At 41.6% G+C, this 24,991-nt stretch overlaps 1 protein-coding gene across 2 annotated transcripts in view; it reads right to left on the bottom strand.

Moving 5' to 3' along the window:
• Window positions 1-1,805: 1,805 nt before the first annotated feature.
• The window catches only part of LIX1 (limb and CNS expressed 1), a 59,361-nt gene continuing 36,175 nt past the window's right edge, over window positions 1,806-24,991 (bottom strand). For both annotated transcript variants that reach the window (XM_089512463.1, XM_089512472.1), the window contains exons 3-6: window positions 15,710-15,850; window positions 9,024-9,119; window positions 4,987-5,064; window positions 1,806-2,374 (exon numbers count right to left, since the gene is read on the bottom strand). In XM_089512463.1, coding sequence (XP_089368589.1) covers window positions 2,090-2,374; window positions 4,987-5,064; window positions 9,024-9,119; window positions 15,710-15,850 — 600 coding nt within the window. In that variant the 3' untranslated portion in view covers window positions 1,806-2,089. The remainder of the gene's footprint in view (window positions 2,375-4,986; window positions 5,065-9,023; window positions 9,120-15,709; window positions 15,851-24,991) is intronic.

Genomic DNA, 24,991 nt, shown 5'->3' with positions numbered 1-24,991 from the left:
TCTCCTGTATTAGCTATGATGCCACTGCCATTGTCGTTGAGAGATCCTATGCCATTGTCTCATTTGGTGACCCTATGAATGAGAAGTCTCCAAGACATCCTAATATTAACAGCCTCTTATGATTTTGCAGACTCTGGACTGTGACTTCCTTGGTTGAGGCAATCCATCTATAATGTGGTCTTCCGCTTTTCATACTTCTTTCCACTTTCCTGAGCATTATTGTCTTTTCTAATGAGTCATGTCACGTCAAGACTGTGCCTGTATGAGTCAATTTTTATTTTTGGTCATTGTGGAGGTCACAGTTCTCTACAAACTTTGTGCAGTGACCAAATTATCTCCTAGAACCTCCCCTATGAACAGGTGTAGATCTCCTTTATCAGTTTATTGGGGCACAGCATGGGAGCAGCAGAGAAGCATCCATCTTTGTTCTTAATGCTTGAGGCCTAGCAATGATATCATCCTCCAAGGACTTCTGGAAGACCTTTGGGAGGTCCCAGAGGATGATATGTCACTGTGCATCCAGATATAGGAACATAGCTGGACACTTCTCTGCCTATCCACTGGCCAGTGAATTGGTGTTTTTGGGGAGTGGGCTAAACAGTGGAGCTAGGAGGATATGAAAACAGAGTTGTCAAAAGTAGTTTTCTTTTATTAAGCTCTTTTTGAAAGCATTTTAAAGGAAACCAATAGTGAAGCTTTTTTTAAAAAAATGTGCTTTGCATTACTTGTCAGGAAATAATGAAAGCTACTTTACCTTTATAGAACATCAGAACTGATATAATAATTTATATATGTCACAATTGATATTGTCAGCCTTTCTTTGATGACACTTTGTTGGTCAAACATTTCTAGATAGAAGGCAGTGCCAAGTTTTCAAGGAGTGGGAGGATGAAGGTGATACCAGCTGTGCTGGCAGATATAACTACTTCATTCAACATTTCTCTACTGAACAGCAATATACGAACCCTAGCCTTTCCCATGTTCAGCCCTCTTATTTAAAAAAGTGATAATTTGTTTCCCTGTCAGGTAGGGAATTAGATGTTCACCTAGCTTCGTATCAGTAGTATCACTGGTGTGTGTGTGTGTGTGCAGGCTGCACTGGGTGACACCACCAAAAGGGGGGTGATACCTGGTTGACTCCCCACCCCCCACAGGAGCTGCTCTGCTTTCTGTAGGAGCTCCTTAGAGCCACACGGGTGCTCCTTGGGGCTGTGTGGGTGCTCTTCAGGGCCACACAGATGTCGCTTGGGGCTGCGGTTGCTGCTCTGTCCACCACAGGAGCTTCTCTGGGCTGTGCAGGTGCTGTCCAGGGCTACATGAATGCCTCTGCTGCCTGCACAGGTGCTCCTGTGCACTCCTCCATCTTGGAAACCATGCTGGAAGTCTCGGCACTGGAAGTCTCTCCTCCTGCACCTGGTGTCACCCGGTGCGGGAATGCCACTGCTTCGTATATCTTTATTTAAGCAAGAAAAACATCTATGCAAGTTAACAATCCCCCCAAGAAGAATATCATCTTGATCATTTCCCAAATGTGAAGGGTTTTGCTCCAAGGATTTCACAAAAACATAGCCAAATCTTGGTTTGAAAGCACATTGCTACCCTTATTTGCTACTTTGAATAATGATGAAAACTACACACAGACAGCTTCAGGGAATTTTCACTTTTGTCCTCTGAAATGAACGGACTAAATTACAATAAATAATTCTGCCAATTTTATTTTGATTATACAATAACAGTTGCCTTAGCTATTCAACAATTGCATTTGTTCTTAAAGAAGACATAATCCTAAACTATAATTATTATTTTTAAAAATTCTAAAACCTCTCTTGGTCACATACAATTTCACATTGTATAATGGCAGCTTTGGATATTCCTGATGCAGTGAAAGAGGGCTAATGGGAGGGTCATGCTTCCTCTGTACCCTTGCTATGAATTTGCATATGATGCTAGGCGTCCCTATGCCGCTGCTGATCAACAGCTTAGTTTGAGACTTTGCATGTTACACTGCATGTTGAAGGTCAACAGTTGCTTCTTGCTGCTCTCTTCAATCAAAGCTTAGCCCATTACAGCCTGGTCAAGCCACCTTGCCCTAGTGATAGCCACTTAGGGCTAAATTCATATGATCATCATTTGAGGAGGCAGCACTATGATCACTGTACAGCTGACTGAGTGCTAAACTCAAAATTTCTTTTTTTTCTTTGTAGAACCGCAGCTCTTGTCCAGCTTTCCTGGTTTCTTCCAGCTCTCGAAGTGCCACTTGTAGCTCTTGTGAAATAATGCCTGGAGTTTCTTGTTCCCTCATAAGCCAGTCCAGAGCCATGTGACTTCTCATCCTTTCATCCAAATTATACTGAGAGTAGTAGGAAATCACCTCCTGTTACCCGCCCACCCCAATATCAAGTGTTAGTAACAAATATGTCATTGTCTTCTTAAAATCGAACACATTGCAAAATAATGGATTAAGTCTGGAATTTTTGCCAGATGATGTCAATATTTCAGAACACATACCAGCAGTATGTTTGACATAGTGGAAACATCATAAACTGGAGTAGAAAATAATTAATATAAATTGGCCTGCGGATTTCATGACCAATGGGCAACAGATGCCTTGGGTAGGGGGAGGTTTTTGTGTAGCCTCTACAACCACCCCACAGATCACAGAGGCTCTTACCATATTTTTGAAAATACAGAGAACTGCAGTTCCAAAAATCACAATTCTTGGGTAAAACAAGGTACATCCATTGTACCTTGTTCCCACTCATACTACCATTAACAAAACCAGATGTAATATTTCAGTCACTTCCAATTTCATCAGAATCTAGAAGAGTCCAGGAACTCTATTGTTATGCAGGTTAGGACTTCTCCATTCTTTGACAGAGATAAGCCGCACTACTCTTCCATGCCACAAAAATTATGCATCCTCTGGCTTGAAACATGCAATACTTTGATACCCTGAAACTCCTCCTCCTGCTGCCAGCTATTACTATTTATGTTCATTTCTACAGCCATCAACCCTAGATCTTCTATTACATACTTTTGTTTGTTTTAAATTAGCTATATTCTTGTGAAAGGTGCCATGGCAGCTTAAAACCCCCAAGCAGACTGGATATTCTGGGATTGTAGTCCTCCAAAACAAATTTTCCAAGCTCTGGGCAAATTGTATAATATCAATCTCATTTTCTGTTTCTGTTTTTTTTTTTAAAGGGCAAAGTGATATATTTCAGAATTAATAGAAAAGTGATATGAGCTTAACATCCAAAGCAGTGCATTAATTATGTAAATTTGTATGAATGGTTTTCCTTGCAATTTTCTATTGATATGTTGTATTGTCTATATATATATTGTATTATTTATACAAAATTTGTATAGATAATACAAATTATCTACTGTCCTGTGATAATTCATTTGCAATTATCTATTGATATTGTGACCAGCATCTTCCAAATTCCTGCATCATCAACATTAAGTCTATCCCCTTCCCTAAAGCAGCACACTGTACAAAGTGTTCCTGAAATCCTGGTCACTGGATCACAGCTGGTCACAGCTATTTCCTAGTTATGGGGAGCATTAAAAACAGGCAAGTAGAGAGATTCATCAGGGTCCTGCTAAAGGTCTTGTCTCAGTGTGCCTGGCATCCAGAAGAGCACCGCAAGTGTCATTTCCAGCACCCTGGTCTCCAGCAGCTTGGAAATTTTGGTCAGTACACTGCCAGGCTGCAAAGGTAGGTTTTGGAGATCATGTTTGATTCTTCATTACTGTAAATAAGAATCCCCAGCATTTACCAGATCACAAGGCCTTCCCTCCATACCAACTGCATGGCCTGGGAGGGATAGAACAGCACACATCATTTCCCTGGACTTAATTCCCTCACCTCCCTGCCATCCCCTTTTCCTTGTGCTTAATGCCATTTTAGACTGCAACCCTGAGGGCAGGGAATTGTCAAATTAACTATTTGTAAACCACTCTGGAAATCTTATGGGGCATAGGACATGATATAAATGCTAGAAATGAATAAATATTATTATTATTACGATTGCTTAACTGCTGAATAGGATGTCAGCCATTATACTCCATGCAATCATACACCATCACTGAAGGGCAATTTGCAGATATCCTTTATAAGCAGCTGTCTCAGGTTTCTTCCACATGACACAATTATAGTACTTTAATACCATATGCCTTAGCTCCATCCTTGGGAATCCTGGGATTTGTAATTTCATGAGCTTTTTAGAAATCTTTGCCAGAGTGCTATAGTGCTGCTTCAGACTACAAATCCCAGAATCCTATATGATGCATCCAAGGCATTTTCAATATCATTTATTAAAAAATGCTGCAATCCTATACTCAGCATAAATTTGTATACACTTACCTACCTAGCAAATTGCTAAGAAACCCTGTTAGTGAATTGCAAAGATGTGTGACAGGACACCAGCAAGAGTGCCTGATTGGGACCGATGCAATGCACATTGATCCTGTTGTGCATCAGTTGCATTGTGTATTGGTCCTGTTGCCCATCAGTTTCTTTGCCAGCTGTGCTATATAGTTACATAACAGCATCCCTCTACTGGATATGGATGTTGCACATCTTCACAATTCTAATTCCTGCATGTGTAAATTCACTTAACAATTACCAACTCTCATACAGGATTCCAGCCAAAGTTGTTTTAAAATCTCATTGATTTAACGAGAAATAGTTATGCTTAAACATTTCCCACGAATGGAATTTAAAAATGTCTAGCTTTGAGTGGACTATGCCTATTGAAAATGACAAATATGTCAAGCAGAGTTGCAGCAGGTAGCTTTGCCTAGTTTACATTGCCTTGTAGAAATATACATCCTCCTTTGACTTTTCTAGGCTGTAACACAATAAAATATGCAAAGGTCAAAAGGTGGAATACCTTTGCATTCTTACAGGCACTGTAAGTGAAGGTTGGTAATAACTGTTGCAGTATTACCTAATGGTTATAGTTTTACAGGGATACTTACTTGTCGAGAGCACTTAGTTTCACGTAGGGCTTTGAGGCTTCCATTCCAGTGCAGTAGTTGAAAGACTATCATCAATTCCTAAAGAATAACAACATAAATAGCTGCAGATCAAACTACTTTAAAACAAACCCTCATTTTGACAATAACAGAAAAAGTAAGGTTTCGTTATGGAGAATGAGCATTGGATCCCATGGTGTATTGCATCATGGAAAGCATCATATCAAGGTTGTTGTTACCTATTATGCTAGAACAGTTACATGAAATCCAAGGATGTTCTTTCATTTGCACAAGAGCTAATGTAGGTGTACAGCTGTTAATTTTATATTTTTTGGAATTCTGGCATAATAATTATAAGATTTTCATTGATCAGTTGTTATAGACTACTTAGTTTTTCATTGACTATAGTCAAAATCCTGGACTGGGCATTTAGTTAAGGAAATATAACTAATTAATATTGTCTAGCCTGGCCTAACCTGAATCCGCTCCCTCCCAGTCCATCTTAGGAGCCAACAACTGGCTTGGGTAAAGGAAAGTCTGTTCAGTTGGAAATTGGGGCACAAGGAAGAAGATGTTCGCTTGCCCCCAATAAGGCTGTGATAAAGACTTGCAAAAATGGTCCTGCTTCTGATTGTCTTCTTTGTTTGCTGGCAGGATTGTGGTGGAAATGCCATCCTACATGTGCCCAGAAAACTAACAGAACAGATCTCCTTTACCCAATGTGGCTAATAGCTGTTAAGGTGAGCTGTAGGATTAATGGATACAGAGCAGTTATGGATCCCTAACTCTGATTTATGAATCTGTAAGTGCAAAACTGAATGTCCTTAATTTTAAAATAATACTTGTCATCTTGACATCAAACTCAAAATCAACCTGTTCTTCAGTATTGTGGGATGAGACCAAGAAATTTTTACTGCTTGAGGACACGATTGTATCCTTCTCACCTTCCATATACAGAAGCCAAACAAACAGGCTGTTGAATTTTATTTTGGCTCTGGTGTCAGGACACCATCCTCCACTACAACGGAAGGCAGCAAGGAGGTATAAGGGGTATAGAGCAAATGTTATGACACATGTAACTCTGGCCTCCAATGCCTTCATGGCATGCAGGATCTGGTGTTTACAGTGGCTATCTCACTGCCTAATGGGAGGGCCAGTCCTGGATACATGTACTGTATGCTTTCAGCTGATATTATGAACAATGACACTTTGCAAAGAAAGTAATTTGGAAGCAATCATTTCAGTGAGAAATTAGATACTGGCTTCATAGTCAGCAGGATACAATAGTGTTTCTGTGCATATGGCCAACTGTCTAAAATAGGCCTCAGGTCAGAGCTTTAGAAGTTTGTTCCAGGGGCCTGAATTGAATTGGTAGTCCAAAGTAGAAGAAATCCATCGAACTGTTGGCTGAAAGGGAAGTCAACACTTACATAAATATGAATTTAGATTTTGGACTACAGGAATCCTCTAGCCATACTGGCTGGAAGATAATAGCAGTGATAGTCCAAAAAAAGCAATATTTCCAAACTCTGCCTTAAAAAAATGGAAATGCATCCAGTGTTCAAGCTTGTGATCATTTTGTCATCTATCCCCAAAAGGAACAATCTTAGGTATTCTATGCTTTTAACAACTGGCAAATGTTCATGATCTGCCTTTCATCACGCACAGGAAAAACAGTCATTAAATGCAAAGACAGTATAACTTTATTTATAAAGAAAGTATTTTCCCTAGACAGATTTTAAAATATGAGTTGGATCAGTTGTTTTGGAATCAAACAGTATCAGTTTGAACCACATAATTTTTCCAGTCCACGTTAAAATCACTGTAGCGATAAATAAAAGGCAACTTCTTTCCAACTGGAATCTAATCTGGAAAACGGTGTTCAAAGGGGAAATGTCAAGCCCCAATCTTTAAAAAATGATGGGAAAAAGTATCCATATGTGTGTACATGCAACCACAAGTCTTATTTAGTTACTTTTAAAGTTCATTTTACATTTCAGATGCTGCTTTCTGTCTTAGCCAATTTGTATACTATAAATGTTTATGGTCAAAAAAATGATGGCACATTAAAAAATAGAAAGAAATACAAAAATTCTAATGCAATGCTTTTAGTAGGATGAAAACTGCACTGAATACAATGAAACAGAGGAGATTATCGCACTGTGTTCTGAGAACGTTCCTATCATCACGTTATGAGAACGTTCCTGGAACAGATATTACTGCATTAGTAAACTAGAACGTGATCAGAACGTGATCAGAACTGCATTTTACCGCACAGCGATTCCTGAAACCGTTCCGAGAACATATTCCACCAAGGCCGCCTCCGTCTCCTGATTGGCTGAAAGAATGACAGGCAGGGAGGCAGGGAAGCAGGCAGGCGAGCGACTGCAGTGAGGGAAGGGGTGTGTGTGTGAGAGAGAGGGGGGAAAGGAGGAGGGAGGGAAGGGAGGGAAGAAGGAGGGATCGGGAGGAAGGCAGGGAGAAAGAGAAATGGGGAGAGATGAGCCTTGCAAGTTACATCCCAAACCTCCTTTGCAAGGCTGGGAAGAAGGAGGAGCTCCATGCAGGTCTCTTCAAGCCGAAGAAAAGCAAGTTGCCAGGGAGGGGACCGGGCCAAGGGCAGAGCCCCGGCAGCCATAGCAGCTCTTTAAACCGGTTAGAAAAGAAGAGTCCTCTGCTGTCATCCCAATTCCCCATTTTGGCTGCTTGTCAGCCTTTTGCCTCCTGTGTGTGTGCGCATGTAATGTGTGCCTTCATAGAATCATAGAATCATAGAGTTGGAAGAGACCACAAGGGCCATCCAGTCCAACCCCATTCTGCCATGCAGGAAATCACAATCAAAGCATCCCCAACAGATGGCCATCCAGCCTCTGCTTAAAGACCTCCAAGGAAGGAGACTCCACTACACTCTGAGGAAAGAGTGTGTTCCACTGTCGAACAGCCGTTACTCTCAGGAAGTTCCTCCTAATATTGAAGTGGGATCTCTTTTCCTGGAGCTTGCATCCATTGCTCCGGGTCCTAGTCTCTGGAGCAGCAGAAAACAAGCTTGCTCCCTCATCAATGTGACATCCCTTCAAATATTTAAACAGGGCTATCATATCACCTCTTAATCTTCTCTTCTCCAGGCTAAACATCCCCAGCTCCCTAAGTCGTTCCTTGTAGGGCATGGTTTCCAAACCTTTCACCATTTTAGTCGCCCTCCTTTGGACACGCTCCTTTTTGAATTGTGGTGCCCAGAACTGGACACAATATTCCAGGTGGGGCCTGTGAGCTTCCCTCCCCGCTTTAATTCTTGTCTGGCTCTTTGCTATGGAATTCTGGGAGTTGTTTGCTTGCTTTTGTGTGTTGCTCCAAACAGAGGAGCTTTTGTGGGTTCCTTCCTGGAGGGAAGGAGGAGAAGGTCCTGGGCATCCCTGCCATCCTTGCCTCCTGCAGGCTGCCAGCACAGGAGCCCCGCTGGACATGACACTAGAGGCCCCCCGCAGAAGCAGCCAGACCCTCTCCCTCTTGCTCTCTGCTCTGGCCCCCCTGTTTTCCTCTCTCTTTCTCTCTCTTTCCCTTCTTTCCTCTTCTCTCACTTGTCCCAACTTTCCTCCCTTCCCTCCCTCCTTCTTTCCCCCCTCACACACACACACCTTCCCTCACTGCAGTCGCTCGCCTGCCTGCCTCCCTCCCTGCCTGTCATTCTTTCAGCCAATCAGGAGACGGAGGAATGAGAGAACAGATTTGAGAACAGATAAGAATATCGCACACACCTCTGTTGGAACGTTCTCATCACGTTTCAGCTCTCTGGGAACACATTCATATCTGTACCCTCCTGGAACACATTTGGAACACATTTAAACGTTCTGAGAACCCGATTGGAACACATACGTGCGGTATACTCAAATGCGTTCCGTTCTCATCACGTGATGAGAACGGTCTCAGAACGCAGTGCGATAATCTCCAGAGTAAACATGCATGGAAGTCTATCAGAAGGCTTTACAATACTAGCTGATATGGGCATAAATAAACTAAATCAATCACATGTGTAGCAATACCTGAAATTCCAGCATGGTTTTCCCCAAGTTTGTTTCCAGCATGTAATGATAGGCTCCAATACTTGTACTTGGGTCATCAGCATCATTTAAAGTACCCTTTAACAGAATGAGAAGTTTTCTCAATTATATAAGCATATTTTATATTTTCAAAATGTCCACTATTTTCTATCTTCATATTACACATTTTCTTGTGCAGAAGCAATGACAAAATGATTTGATGTCCAACATTGTCATTGCAACCTGGGAAGTGGGGCATTGCTATCTACAAAAGTATCACCACTTGTCTTTGTTTTTTGAACTGGATATAATATCTAGGCACAATTAGAACTGCACTTAGTTTTATACTTTGGATATCACTAAGTTTAACTTTCTAACACCAAATGTGCAGTTTCTGAAAAATTCATATCTCCCTTCACTCATGCTGGAAGAAGGTTTTTTTTGTTTTTTAGCAATAGCGCAATGAGCAGCTAACAAGTGTGGTCTTGGCTGGTACAACCCAGCTGTGGTAGGTCTGGCTTCCAGTCATGCTGGAAGCAGCAAATTTTAACTACTGTTTCCATCAAATGAGAAACCGTGGTTGGTGTCTCTGAATAAGACATGTACTGCTAGCTCACTTGCTGAATTTATATCCCATCTTTTGGCTGGAATGCCCCAAAGTAATGAATTGCAATGAATAAATAGGAAATTCTGCATCAAAGCAAAGTAAGACTAGTACTGCTGCAGCAGAAACAGGCCCATTGATTCTGTATATGTATGTTGTGCATGTGTTTCTCCCTTTGCCCCCCTTTGAGGATGAAATTAAATATAAAGTTACTTTTATAATGGTGTTTATATGGAGCTTACCATATGTCAATTCTACAGCAAGATTAGGATAGGGGTCAAGGGTCAAGGAGAAACTGAGATCTTGTCCATCCTTCGGGAGACATGTCTCACATTTTAGGGCCTCTATCTTAAGTTACTGGTGTATTTAATATTGCATATTATCCTCCAGTGGATCAATATGTCCACACTTGCATGCAAAAGGGATACATTTCTTATTTAAGGCTTTATATACAACAACATTGCTGGGTATAAACACACACACATACACACACACAGAGGAGAACAATCTGTTAGTCAAATGCTTGCAATCCCTTTTATATTTCTTAATGCTCTGAAGAAACTATGCTGAACTGAACAGGACAGTGTACGCACAAGACAGTTCCTTTCATGGAACTGTCAGCAAATTTATAGCTTTTGAAATGTAGGAACATTAACACACTGCTGTTGAAATATTTATGCTGGCTTTTAAATATCCCTAAGGACGTTAGCCCAGAACTATGCAATTTTAAGCTTTTGCCTTAGAAAATTTCCATAAAAAATGATGAATTCCATCAAATGAACCTTCTTTTCAAAAATCACCTCTAAATAAATCATGGCTCATTTCCCCAAAACTTACATGCGGTGTTGTCCCACAGAAGGGCATGAGACTCATAAAGATGGTTGAAAAGAAAGGCTTTCTTTCATCCACAGACCAGATATATACACCAGGCCTTCCCCTCTGCTCTTATACACCTAAATTATAAGCACTCTTTCCCACATCCCTGTAAAATCTCATAACCCAGACTTTCAATGGAAGAGGAACAATTTCAAATTATCCCTCTCACCAGAGCCATTTCAAATCTTCTTTTCTCTTATCTGCAATGCCTTCTGCAGAGATGGGAGAATTTCATTAAATCTTCTAGGGGCTGGAATACACATCTCTAGCTGAGCAAGCATTTTATAAGGATAAGAACTTACACATTTTGCTGACTTCTTCACTGGACTAGCAACATCCTTTTACTGAATTAGAATTTGCAACCAGTGACTGCAAAATACTGAATCTGAGCAATGTTAGAAGCCAGGACACACATGCAGTAAGGTTATAAAAGCATCTAATCCACTTGGATATGGTTACAGCTTATGGTACTGGGAAAATCACACCAAGCATTCACTTTGGCACAGGTTTGGGGGGATGTAATGCAGTGGTGCTAGAATTTGTGACTTTCAGCCTAGGGAATTCTGTAACATATGCCCAGATACTACATGGCTTTACATAAATGTGAACTGGGTAAAGTGTGTAGATTAGTTATATATAAGGATTAATTGCTCCTAACTAATATTAGAGAGAATTTTCAGGTAGAACGGTGTCTTCCAAACATATATTGTTCATATATAGACTTAAAAAAACACAAACCTAAAAACCTAGGTTGACACTGGCTGGAATCCTGTTGGTTAAGACCAACTGGAGTAGATTCACTTCATTGCTGAATGGTGAGTCAATATGTAGGTAACTGATCCATTAGGATTTAGACCATAGCTTACAAAAATTTTTGGGAGTTTCTTAAGAGTTTTTAATATATACATTTTATTTTTAATTTTATTTTTAATTTTTTTGAAATATATGGGTTGGCCTTAAAGAAACACAACACATCTATTCAAAGATAGCTTCTTCCACAATTATATCATTTCACTGTGAGTTGTATTGTACATACTTTGTCAAATACATTTATTTCAGATACTAAGGCGGGATACAGACGGGCAGGGGAAGACGTCTTGGAGGTGTATTCTGCTGAATACGGAGCCTCCAGACCGCCCGCCCCGGGGGCGTGGCTCAGGAGATGGGGCTTCCACATTGGGGGCAGTGAAGACACCTCACCTGGGGCCGTTTCTGACCCGCAGTTTCCATACCGCCGCCTCGGAGGACGCTGCAAAGAGAGAGGCAGCTTCCTCACGGGCGGCCAAAAACGGGGCTTTTTTTTTCCTTTGCCGGCTGGCGGATGCGCAGCTGCAGCGCTAAGCAGTGGCGGCAGAAAGCCTATGGGCACATTTAAAGTGCCCAAGCCCCTTTAAAACTTTTTCCCCCGCTCTGCCCAAGAACAATGGTGGTCTCCTGCCAGCTGGTGATCAGCTGGTGTTGGCATCCTTGTCCACTTGCACTTTGCCAGTGTCACCAGCATCATAGATGCCTCCTCTCCTTTGGTCCCCGCGCTCCTGCTGAATCTGCAATGCATAGCCACAGCTGTCGCCGCTGCCACCGCTGTCCCCCTGCCATCCCCCATCACCTCCCTTGTACATATGTAAATATTTACAGTTTTAGTGGTTTTTATTGTTAGGTGAAAATGGCACAGGAATGTGTGTAGGGGCTCACTTTAAAGTCCAAACTTTCCAAGCAGCGCATGCGTACATGTTGCTCTAGGGTTAGGGTTAGGGTTAGGGTTAGGGTTAGGGTTAGGGTTAGGGTTAGGGTTACGAGTCTTAAAATGCGCTGCAGCTGTGCTGCAGCTTCCACACCTGCATGGCAGCTGACGCTGCAATTAAAGCCTGACTGCAAACTGCGCATGTTCCAGGACCCTGACTCATTATGCAACGCAGCAGACACGGAGCTTTTAAATGGGCAACTTAAATTAGCGGCGTAGCAATTCTGGCGTACCGGTGCAGCAGCTTACAGACGGAGCTGCGCAGCTGCGCATCAAACGGAAAAGAAGCGGAGAAAAGCAGCACCTTTTTAATGCCGCTTCTTCCCGCTTGGGGCGTGCGGGCGGCGTGTTCATGGCGGCATTCAGGTAAGGCCCGTCTGAAGGCTCTACCTTCATGACGTCATGAATACACCCCTTTTTGCCCGTCTGTATCCCGCCTCAAATTCAGTTTTAACACAAAATAGAACAGTTAAGGGTCTTGAAAATAAAGCCAGACTGAGATATTGCATGTACACATTTTAAATGCAGTACAGTCCGTCCTCGCCTTACGCGGGGGATCTGTTCCGGATCCCGCCGCGTAAGGTGAATTCCGCCTATGCTCGAGCCCCATTGGAAACAACGGGGCTCGTGCACGGCGGCGCTTATGGAGCGGGTGCGCTGTATATTAATTCTGACTTTTACAGACTTTCCCCAAATGTCATAATATGGATGATGAGCAAAAAAGATATTATTTTCCAGTTCTCTAGGGCCTTCTCTACACAAGTGAATAGCCCTCCCCCTCCTGGCATTTTGGTGTTGTCTTCTTTGGAGGATGCACAGCTCAAACCCCAGTCCTGGTGTGGGCTGTCCAGATGACATCCAGGGTTAAAAGGGAGTAAAATAATTTATCTGTTGCTCCAGATCTTTTAGGAAGATCCACTCCTCCATCCCCACACCATGTTTGCTGCTTCATTGGACCACCTGGCATATCCACCACTGCTGTGGGTCGCTTGCTTCTGAAGTCAAAACAAGGTACCCAGGATGTGACTGTTGCTAGATGCCTTGTTCTGACCTCAGAAGTGAGGGAGGTGGATGCACTGGGTGGCCCAGTGGGATGTCCATGCAGACAGCTCCTGTAGTGTGGAATGGAGGGCCAGATAATGGGGGAGAAACAAGGCAGCTGTGGGGCCAGGTTACTCTGGGCTGCCCATAGAGTATCCTGGTCAGTACAGACAAGGCCTAGGTTGGATTTACATGGGTTTTAGGTATATAAGTAATCTCATAAGTAGTAACTGTATATGTGTTGTTTATTCAAGCTATACAGAATGTATATAGGATCTTGCTTGTATGTAAGTCCAGCCATTTTCATAATGGAATACAGTAGCTAATGACATGGTGCAATACTGCTACCCCCCCCCCCCCAAACTTGCAGCTAACTTCAGTTGCAGATGTTAGCAGTCTGTTTCAGTTTCTGTTATTCAGTGACAAGAGCTCCTGCCAACTGATTTCCTTGCCAGAGGCAATAACGCAGAAAAGAATAAAGGAATGATACAGGAAAGTGAACTGAAGGAGTAGGATTCTTTGCAGTGTTGGGATAGCCTTGGGGCCATTACTGGTTTTCCATATATTTTATAATTCATTTCAAGAATGTCTGTTTTCCCTGTGGAAAATGGTAGGATGAAACTGGGCTTTTCTGATCATTTATCTTAATGACATTATTCTTAACTGATGTCCTAAAGTTTGTTGGGGAGAAGATGGTGAGTACATTTCCCCCTTGTTATTGGACCAGTGTCCTATTGATGGATGAGAATTTGTTTCCAGGTTCGTGTTGAGCGCTATAAAATGAGATACCTTTACACTGATACTCCGAGAACAGGAAAGGCAGGCGTAGGGGTAATCTGGAAATCTAGGATTTGTAGTTTAGGTAATTTAGAATTCTCAGCCAGAGAGCTGTTAGGCCTGACTAAATTAGAAATTCCACAGAAGGACACTGTAGCAGGTGAAGTGGAATATTAGCACTACACGTGTAGTGTGATACTGTCAGCAGATGTGCCCTGGCATGCTGCTTGATCCTCATTTTCTGATGATCCTTCTGTCTATGACCTTTCAAATGTTTTGGACTTCAGTGCCCAAAAGCTCCAGCCAGCATGGCCAATGGTAAGGGATTATGGGAACTGTACAGTGTGCCTGCGCCAAGTGTGGGCTTGCCATCCGCAGGCTTGCCATCCGTGGATTTGAGCTTCCATGGAGGGCAAGCCCCGCCTTTTACAATGGGTGTGCATGCGTGCAGCGGTGCACACAGGAGCATGTACCCATTGAAAAGAACAGGACTGGATGTTCTGCATTTATTACTATCCATGGGGGCATCTGGAATGGATCCCCCACGGAGACAAGGGCCCACTGTAGTCCAAAATATCTCTCAAGCCAGACATTTTCCACCCCTGCTCTTCAGAGTATGACTGGACATCTAGGTCTAATCAAATTGTGCCCAACATGTCTCTCTTACTGAATTCCATGGCTGGAATTCACTAAGACAGTTACAAATGTGTAAACTAGTGCTATGCATTCATGACTGGTTTGTATTCACAATCTCTATGTATTCACTAGTTTAGGGACTACGAAAGTTCCCCAGTCCTCACTTAATGGACAGCAACCACTGCACACAATGGGGATCTGTTCCCCTGCTGGTCAGGAATAAGCTGACTGTTGTTTCCACATCCACACCCATGAGTGATTTCTAATGTGTGGGAGAATTGTGACAGGGCCTCTGCTTCTGAGCGTGGCATGTTTACAGGAGGGGATGGAAATGTCAGTGAACTTCTTCCTGATTGACAAGGGAACAGATCCCTGTTGCTCACAAGGGGCTGTGGTGTGTTAAGGAAGACTGGGATCAGAATCAGGCTGGGAGATACTAGGTAGCTATGTAACCAATTTGGTTACACATTCGTAATTGCCTTTGTGAATTCCAGCCCTTGCCTTGGGTCTGCTTCTTTGCTTTCTATTTTGGAGCAAGGATTTTGCTGGCACCACGTGGCTTCCATGATGGTGGGGTGGTGAATTTAGTGCAAAGTTTAGATGATATATCAAAGGGCTGAGTCTTATCTCCAAAATAAGTTCAGCATCTTGGACAGGTTCTTTAAAGTTTTGATTACAGAGTGAACTCATTTGCCACCAGACATACCAGTCACTAGTTGCCACTCCTAGATGGGGTTAATGAGATATGGAGTCCAACAACATCTGGAGGGCATAGGTTCCCACCCTTGCAGCAGTTAGCTTTGACCTCAAGTTTAACCTTGACCTCAGCATCTGCATAGTTGGTTCCACATGCAAAGGGTCTGAGGTCAGAAGGGACACATTAATCATAGTAGCAAAGGCTGATCAATGGGGACACTGTTATATGGACTCTTACATGAATCCCTTCCTTCCTGCTATTAGTACTGCCACAGAAACAGCTGCTGACAACAGATGCACAACTATGATGGCACTTACACTTGTTGAAGAAACCGCTTCCTGAACACTCTCCATAATAAATTCCTTTGTGATCCTGCGACAAGGCAACTCATTGAAAAGAGAATTGATCAGAGCCACTTTGGCTGCATCTCGTCTTGCTTCTGCCCTGCTCAGGCAGCACTGAAATAGAAAGAAATGTTTGTTTTCCCTCCTTGTAGGATGAATTTGTCTTAGTTGGTAGAGACAAAAACCCACCAAAAAGTGACACCTTTATTGGCCAACAGAAATGCACAATATACTTGTTTCAAGCTTTCGAATCTCCACTGGCTTCCTCATCAGGCATGATGTTACATACCAAACAGGAGAAAAATTGGAGATGTTAGTAAGATGACTGCATTTTGTTGTTTTTATCCTTAGTTAAGATGGTATGAGGAGGGTAAATATTGCCGGCTGGCTCCTCCTCCTTGATAAGAGTTGGGTTGGTAAGAGACAGGCATTAAAAAAATAGTGACCTTTTTGTTAAAACAAGTATATCTTATTAACTAGAATACTTGCATCACCATTGCTTAGATGTGAATCCCCTCATTTGCAAAGTGGACAAATTAATGTTCTGTGGACAACCATATCTCTTTTATAAGATGTTCTCATGGAGTCATGACTTCATCAGCACCCACTAACATTTGGAACTACCCACTAATCCTAAATTATCATGTCAATAAAATAAATGCCACGTTTGTAAATACAATGCATATATAAATATATAATCACATTTTGGTGCCCCTTTAAATTATGCACCTGAGATAAGATTCCCACTCAACCTAATCTAATCCAAGCCCCTTTTATAACTTCTTCGAGATGCCTGCATCAGCCAAAAACCTTTTATTAGTGTCAACCTTATCAAATTACAAGAAAAAATTCAGACTTGCATGTTTTTGATAATAAGCATTAGAATAGAAACCAATCCAAATAATGTGGTTCTAAACCATCTTCCTGGTGACTAAAAGGAAGTATTTATTTTAAGTAAGACCAGCAAAGCCACAGATCAAAGAGGCTGCATACATTTAAAAGCAAATGGCAAATCTTTGCAGACCAAGAGACTTACACATCAAGAACTCTTTGCACTTACTTAAAATAACTGAACACATAAATGCTTAAACAAATTTAGAATTAAAAATTAATTCCTTGACACCTAACTTTCTCTGGATATGTTTTAAAATTAACCCACATACTCAGTCATATAAACCTGAGACCAGTACTAAAATGAACTGGTCCCTGAACAGTTTAGTTAAAACCCTCAACAAGATCCCTTTGCATACAAATCAAATACCTAGGGCACTTAGGGATACACTGCCCCAGGGTGCTACAAAATTGTCAGGTGGTCCTTTTCATATCCATAGCTTCTCTGACACCCTGCATTGGTACAACTTTAGAAAAAATAATCTAAAATAGAAATGGGTTCACATGGGCCATTGGGGAGAAATGGAAGGGAAAACCAAGACATGAAATTCTTGGAAAGAGAAACAGAGTATAGAAGACCACAGAGGTGAACCGAGTCTGTGTGCATTCTGGAAGTAGATTTGGCAGTAGATATTACTTTCTTAAATACACATACTTTGGGTAAACAAGAACTGTAACCATCAACATTCTGACTTTGAATAAGCATTCTGAATGCTTATTTTTCCTCTCCTTTCTCTGAGAAACAAAGTTCTCTGATTTAAAGTAGTTCCAGGCAAAGGAAAAGAGAGAAATTGGGATAGAAGGGAGGAGGAGAAGGGAGCAGTGAGTGGGCCCACAGAAATAACGATAGTTAAAAATTTGTTTCTTCTAACCTGAGAGGAAAAGACTGGTTCCATGGGACCTTTTGCTATACTCTGTGGAATTTTTGAACTGCATAGGTGTCAACTGTCCTGATTCTGATTAATCCTCTGTCATTCCATTTTTTAGCTGCTTATTTTTTTTTAAATCAGAACAGAATACAAAACTTGAGAAGTTATAATGTAACCATAACTCAGGAGACATAATATAAAAGCATCAGATTGATGCTATTATGGAGCAGGAAAGGTAAAGGTTCATGACTACAATGTATGTCTTGGAGCAGATGGGTCATATTGGGAAATAACATCAATCCATAAGTTTAAATGTTGAGATGGTGGCAAAGGAGGATGTTCTAAAGAATTAACAAAAGACAAAGGGGCATTTCTTCTTGAATAGCAATAGCAATAGCATGTACATTTCTATACCACTTATCAGTGCACTTAGGCACTCCCTAAAGTAGTTTATAATGTGTAAGCCAACTGGCCCCAACCAGCTTCTTCTTGAAAGAAGTATGACATGAAATAAAGTAAAAAGAAAGGCTATCCTATCCGATAGCGTTTCCATTAGTAGCGTGATCCAGACACTTTACCCCCAGTTATCCATGAGCAGACAGACAGTCTTCCAGTTCTGTGCTATCTCCAAACAAGGAATGGCAAGAATATATGTTTATGCTTTGAGTTCTTATTGTTACCAATAAATATGGACAAAAATAATAACCTAGGGCCAGGGTGTAAGACTCTGGTTTGTGATATCTAAGACAACTGAAAATACAGAGAGGCAAAATTGATAGATCTTGTCACAATGTAACCATATGTGTAAAAATGCACCCATACAATCACAAACCAAGCAGAACCGATGAACACATACAAAAGCTGAGGTGTAGCAAATGCATTTTCTTGTAACTTCCCTTAAAATGTCACAGAATTCTTTTGTGCAGAATTGAGTCTACAGACTTTTGGCTCCAGCTGACTGACACCTCCCTCCAGCCATATTTGCCACTGAATTCAGCATTACACTTGAAGATTGTTAGATGTTTTCATTGAAATCCAACACCTCTTGAGATGGCCTCTGATCACACAAAAGGGCTTCCTCTCCCTTTGCTCCCATCTGGAGCAAATGGAGGAGGGCATAGCAGCCACTGGGGAATGGAGATTTTTCTTTTCTTTTCAAGACAGAGATGCCTGTTCCCCTGGTGGACAGAGACATTTGGAGCAAGTCCATTTAGCTGAAATACAGATACGCATTGAGATCAATAGGATTTTAGTTAATTTAACCACCTCAAGCCCCAAGTACTTCAGCGAGTTTTGTTTTATGACTAAATCTGGATCCAATCCTCTTTGTAGTGCTATTAAATAATATATATTCTGATAAATACTGTTTTAAGTCATAGGGAAGATAAATGGATAGACTTAGGGGTTTCTTTGTAGTTGTCTACATTTTCATGTTATCTCACGGGGCCAGAAAGGAGACTCTCCATGCATCCTAAGCTACTTTTTCCTCAATTTTTTTCTTGTAATAATTCCATTTCTGGACTTTATGAATAATAATTGTTCTGAGTACAAAGCAATTTATTCTAGGCACAAAGCAGAGGTATGTCAGAGTTTAGAAAAGTGTTTGTTTTTTTAATTGGACTATAGCCTAACACCTGGAAGTCCCAAGGAATTATTGTAGCCATACAGCCTAAATACTTTAAAGGCACCAGATCCCATCTGATCTTGGAAACTAAGCAGGGTCAGCTCTGATTAGTGCCTGGATGGGAGATCACCAACAAACACCAGGTGCTATAGACTATTTACCTTATCGCACACACTTTTTAAAAAGTTCTGGGCATGGGTAGGGATTGCTGCACGCGACCAAGAAAAAATGGATTTTACTGCACACTGAAGTGTCCTCAAAATGGCCCCATTCCATCACTCATCAAGTCATTCCCATTCAGTGCTGACACGTGCCATTTTGCTTCGCCAGAACTTTTCCGTCAGAAGCAAAGGACACGCCTCAGTACTGAATGGAAACAGCCTGGTGCCTGGCGATGGAATGGGGCTGTTTTGAGGACACTTTGGTGTGTGGTAAAATCCGTTTTTTTCTTGGTCGCGTGCAACCCCAGAACGTTTAAAAAAATGTGTGCTATAAGGTCCTACATTTCAGAGGCCGGAACTGGCAAAACCATATCTGAGTATTCCTTGCCTAAGAAAACCTTATGAAATTCATGGGATCACCATAAGTTGACAGATAACCTGAAGGCAAATGCACATTATGGTTGTCATAATGTTTTCAAGCTCTGAGGTGCACTTTGCTAAGTCACATTTGGGGACAGTGCACACTTTGTTGGTCTCCTGGAAGAGCTGTTGATGACAAACCAACAGTTCTAATTTCTGCAGATGTTGCTGTGCTTCTATTCTGATTCTTGGTCCAATAGTTTCTCCAGATGTAATTTGTGCTACAACTTAACTTCAGGGACCTCTTTCTCTGCCCATGTGCCACTAAATAGAGCATACCCAACACGAATCTCTATTTGGCAGGGGCAATTCCTGTTAATAGTTTGTTGTTCCACTTTTTCAACTACTCTTAAAATGTCCTGGTTTCTCTCTACTCCTCCCACTTTCCCCTGTTGTCCTCAGCTTACTTCAGTTGCTATCAAGTGAGCTGAAAGTACAAAAGGAGTTCATACTCAATTAACTGAGCAGGGGGCAAGAAAACAGATGGTGGATTCTTGCCCTTCCTAATAGAGTCAGGTAAAAAACCAAATAACTGCCACCTCTCCTGTCCTGGTTTTCATCTGTGGAGTTTATCAGACAAGGGAAATTGGAAGTATAATCCAATGGCAATCTGAAAGTAATCATGGAGTTTAACGTTATTGCATGATAGACTACCACACACAATTTCAGGTAATGGGAAGTCAGTCTGAATGCAATCATGGGGTTTCACGTTATTGCGTGATAGACTACCACATGCAATTTCGGGCAATGGCAAGCTATTTTCGGGCAATGGGAAGTCAGTTTGAATGCAATTTGAATTCATGTAAATTCACTGAACTAGCGAATTCACGTGAATGTGTTCTGGTCCCACTTTCTTTTCACTCGAAATTAAGAGAAATTCCTCCCGTGTGATAAACTCCTGTGAAATGCTGGATGGTATAATAGACCCAAATGTTGTCTGGGGAGGAAGGGTTTTCTCCAGAATGCTTTCCAGTGTTTGCTACTGCTTTTAATAATGCACTGCTTAAAATTAAGCACTGCTACTGAAAAAAGCATATATAGATGAAGATCCTTTTTGTTGGTATAACTATGCTTGCAGAAGATGGCAACAGTGGTGTGGCAGCAAAGGAAGAGGTCCCATGGAATCTGCTAATGACAGGCAGGATCAATAAGAGCAGGTTTGAGACTTGGAGAAAATATTGGGGGGGTATCCCCCACAACTGTTCTCTAGCAATAAATGTATGTAATGGGAGGGGTGGGGGGTCACTAGTGGGTGATTGTGGGTGTGTAAGCAGCTCTAGGCTGGGATGGTGGCACTACTGACTTCAACTTATGATGACCCTGTGAATGAGAGACCCCTCTCTGCAACAGCCATGCTAGGTCTTGCAGAATCAGGTCTGTGGTTTCCTAGATAGAATCCACCCATCTGGAATGCAGTTGTTCTCTTTTCCTACTGCCTTCTACCCTACCTAGCATTTTTTCCTAGTGAGTCATGTCTTCTCATAGTATAGTCAAAGTACAACAATTTCAGTTTAGTCATCATGGCTTCTAGAGAGACTTCTAGGACTCATTTATTTGTCTTTTTAGCAGTCCACGGTATCCACAAAACTCTTGTCCAATACCACATTTCAAATGAGTTGATTTTCTTCCTGTCAGCTTTCTTCACTATCCAGCTTTCACAACCAAACATAGAAATGGGAAATACAATCCCACAGATAATCCTAACTTTATATTTCTTTACACTTCAGGATTTCATCTAGTTCTTTCATAGCTGCCCTTGCAAGTCCTAGGACCTTATTTCACCGACAAAAAACCCAACTGTTCCCCAACAGGATACAGTTGGGGTGCGAGTTGTTACTGGGAATTATCACACCTAATTCGCCACCAATTCTGCTGGCCAATTGCAGCCCAGCCGCATCCTGGGTCCCGGGTGCACTTCGGAGGCCGCTTTTCAAAGTCAGAAGCTTTCTGACTTTGAAAAGCAGCCTCTGAAGTGCACCTGGAACCTGGGATGCAACCAGGCTGCAATCGCCCAGTGGAATCGACTGTGAATTACATGCAATAATTCCCGGTAGCAACCCGCACCCCGACTGTAACCTGTTACGGAGGAGTCAGGTTTTATGTCAGTGCGATAAGATTTCTTGACTGCAGTCTCCATTCTGATTAATGACTGAATCAAGGCATGGAAAATATTGAACTATTGCAATGTCTTCATCATCTGCTTTACATTTATCATCTGCGGTTATTATGTTTGTTTTGTTCATGTTCAACTGTAGACCTGCCTTTACATTTTTGTCTTGACTTTCTTCAGGAATGTCTTTCAAAGACTTGGAGAAGTCTTTGCTATTTTTCTGGTAGTAGTGTGGTATCATCTGCTGGTCTTAAATTGTTGATGTTCCTTCCTCCAATTTTCATGCCTCCTTCCTCCAAGTCTAATCCTGCTTTACATATGATACATTCAGTGTACATCTTAAACAGATAAAATGAGAAACTACAGCCTTGTCTGATCTTTTTGCCAACTGAAAACCATTCAGTTTCTCCTTATTCTGTCCTGACAGTAGCCTCTGGCCCTGAGTATAGTTTACACATTTGGACAATCAAATGTTGTGGCACATCCATTTCTTTAAGAGCGATCCATAGTTTTTCATGATTTTCCAGTCCTTTCCTATAATGTATAAAAGTACAGGCTGATTTTCTTATGAAATTCTTTGGTGCTCTCCACTTCCAACATATGTTTACAATGTGATCTCTAGTTCCTCTTCCTTTCATTTCATCTTTTGAACCCAGGTTGGACATCTGGCATTTATCACTCCCAATATGATAAAAATCTTTGTTGTAAAATTTAGAGCATCACTTGTGCTTGCATGGGAAATGAATGTATTGGTCCTGTGATTACTGCAATCCCTTTCCCTTTCTTGGGGATTGGAATGTATATTGTGTGTTTGCAATTTGTGGGCCATTCTTTTGTTTTCCATATTTGTTGACAGATCTTATTTAGTACGAGAGTAGATTCGGTCTCTGTAGCTTGAAGTATCTCTATTGGTAGGTCATCTGTTCCTAGTAATTTCTCCCAAGTGCTCTGAGTGTAGCTTTCATTTCACTAGATAAAATTGTAGGTCTATCTTCGAATGGTTCTTCCTTGAATTAATCTGTCATCCTTTAATCTCTTTTATATAGTTCTCCTGTGTATTTTTGTTGACTTTTTATTTCTGCTTGGTCATGTAATGTTTTCCGCTGCTGGTTGTAGAACATCTCCACTTTTGGCTTAAATTTCCCTTTGATTTCTCGGATCCTATAGAAGAGGTTTCATGTTGTTCCTTTTTGTTGTCATCTTCTGTTTCTCTCCACTGAGAAACCCTTGTTCCTGTACATTAGTTGCTAAACAATTGTATTCAGGTTTCTGACCCTAATTCTGTCACCTTTTACTTTTGCTTCTTGTCTGCCAACTGCTTTAAAAGTTTCAGCTGTCTTCCATTGATACTTCTTTTTCTTTTTGGCTGCTGATAGTGTCTTTTTGCATTACTCCCTCATAATGTCCCTGGTTTCAGTCCAGGTCAATTAGGTTTAACAGTGGAATTCTTTTTTTTTTTAACCTTATCTTTAAATTCTATGGGGATGTTCTTCCAGTTGTATTTTGGTTCTATGGTTGCTTTTGTGTTCTTTAGTTTTACTCTAATGTTTGATATTAGCAGTTCACAGTCTGAGCCACAAACTCCTTCTGGTCTGTTTTTGGAGAGAGAATGGAGCTTCTCCATCTTCTGTTTCTAATTATATAGTCTATTTGATTTCTAAATTGGCCATCAGGTATCCTCTTTGGCTACTTAAAGAATATTTTTTGCAACGAACACTGTTGACCTCACAACATTGCATCAATTGCTCTTCTGGTTCATTTTTTGATCCCAGGCCAAATTTGCCTGCAATCTTTGATTTTGCTCTGTTTCAACATTTCACAGATGAAAACTGGGGTGCATGTGGCCAAGTTACACCAGCAATGGTCAAGATGGCAAATTGAAGGAGAACAGACAAAATAGGAAATGTTGCAGTGGTTTGCTTCTGCTTGAGCATTACGCAGCAACATTCTTCATATTGATTTTTGCTCATTATCCTAAAATCAGTGAGACTTCTCTAGGGCTAGTTTGAAGACACATTAAATTCTTGCCCAGGGATCCCAGTTCTGCTTTTGAAATTATCTTTGGCAATCTACACAGTGAGAAGGCCAAGATCTCAGTTTACAGCAATATGTTCCTCACAAAACCACTAAAGAAGTTCAAAGAGAAAAGAGGAAATCCTCTGATGTTCAGCAGGTACTAAAGGGATTAATCAGGAATAAATCACTGGTAGCTGCATCAGCTGAAGAGAAGAGAAAGACTTAAGTCCAGCTATTTTACCCTCCAACATTTCACAGATGAAAACCAGGGATGTGTGTGGCCTAGCAATATCTGAATGTGGTCAAGATGCTAAAGGTTTTAGTGGCTGCTGGAACAACTCCTGAAGAGTCTGGGTTCCTTTCCTGACTCTCCTAACAGCAGTTTTGAGCCCTTGGCAGACTTAATTTAAATATTTTGTATATCAATATCACTTTCACTGAAATTCACTGGTTTTACAATGGATGTCAAAAACAGTGGATAAATAATGATACTTTGTTTGTCTCTGTTCTTTTATTTTTTAAGAACTGCGCCAGCAGTTTTTTCAAACACATAACAACAAAGAACAAAAATGAGCTCCAAACCTAACATAGGTTTTGTGCAATGACTCTGTCAGGCTCTTTTAGAGTGTATCATATTAGTTTGGCACCTCCCTAATAGCCATAAAGGCTCCTTCTTCTGTATCCATTGTTTTATGCAATCTTTAGAATTGTTTGCTAGAGAGATCTGTTCCATTCTACAGAAATACAACACTACAGCTCTCTATAAAAGAATACTAGGTACTTCACCAAACTGAAAAAACCAGGATTTCTTAGGATGGAGCCCTGGCACCTAAAGAGGTATCAAATTCCTACAGCACTAAATGGGCGATAACACCCTTTGGGGCGGCCTGTAGGTGCACCTTTCCCTGCCGGATCGGGGCCTCAGCGGCCAGAGCGGCAGCCGCTGAGGCCCCGATCCGCCGCTTTCTGGGCTGCGGGGAAGCGGCAAAAGGCCCCTTCCCCGCAGCCTGGAAAGGGGTGTCCTTGGGGCTTCAAGCCCCAAGGACACCCCGCGGCGGCGGGGAGAAGGAGAAAGGGGCCGTTTGGCCCCTTTCTCCTTTGGTCTGCTGGGCGCAGCCGTCTGAAGGCTGCGCCCAGCAGACCAAACCAGGAAGGAGCTCCGAA

Source organism: Sceloporus occidentalis, unplaced genomic scaffold, assembly GCF_023333645.1.
Source record: "Sceloporus occidentalis isolate IW3139 unplaced genomic scaffold, rSceOcc1.0.p SCAF_1, whole genome shotgun sequence".
Lineage (NCBI taxonomy): Eukaryota > Metazoa > Chordata > Lepidosauria > Squamata > Phrynosomatidae > Sceloporus > Sceloporus occidentalis.
This window is presented reverse-complemented; position numbering and strand designations above follow the sequence as displayed.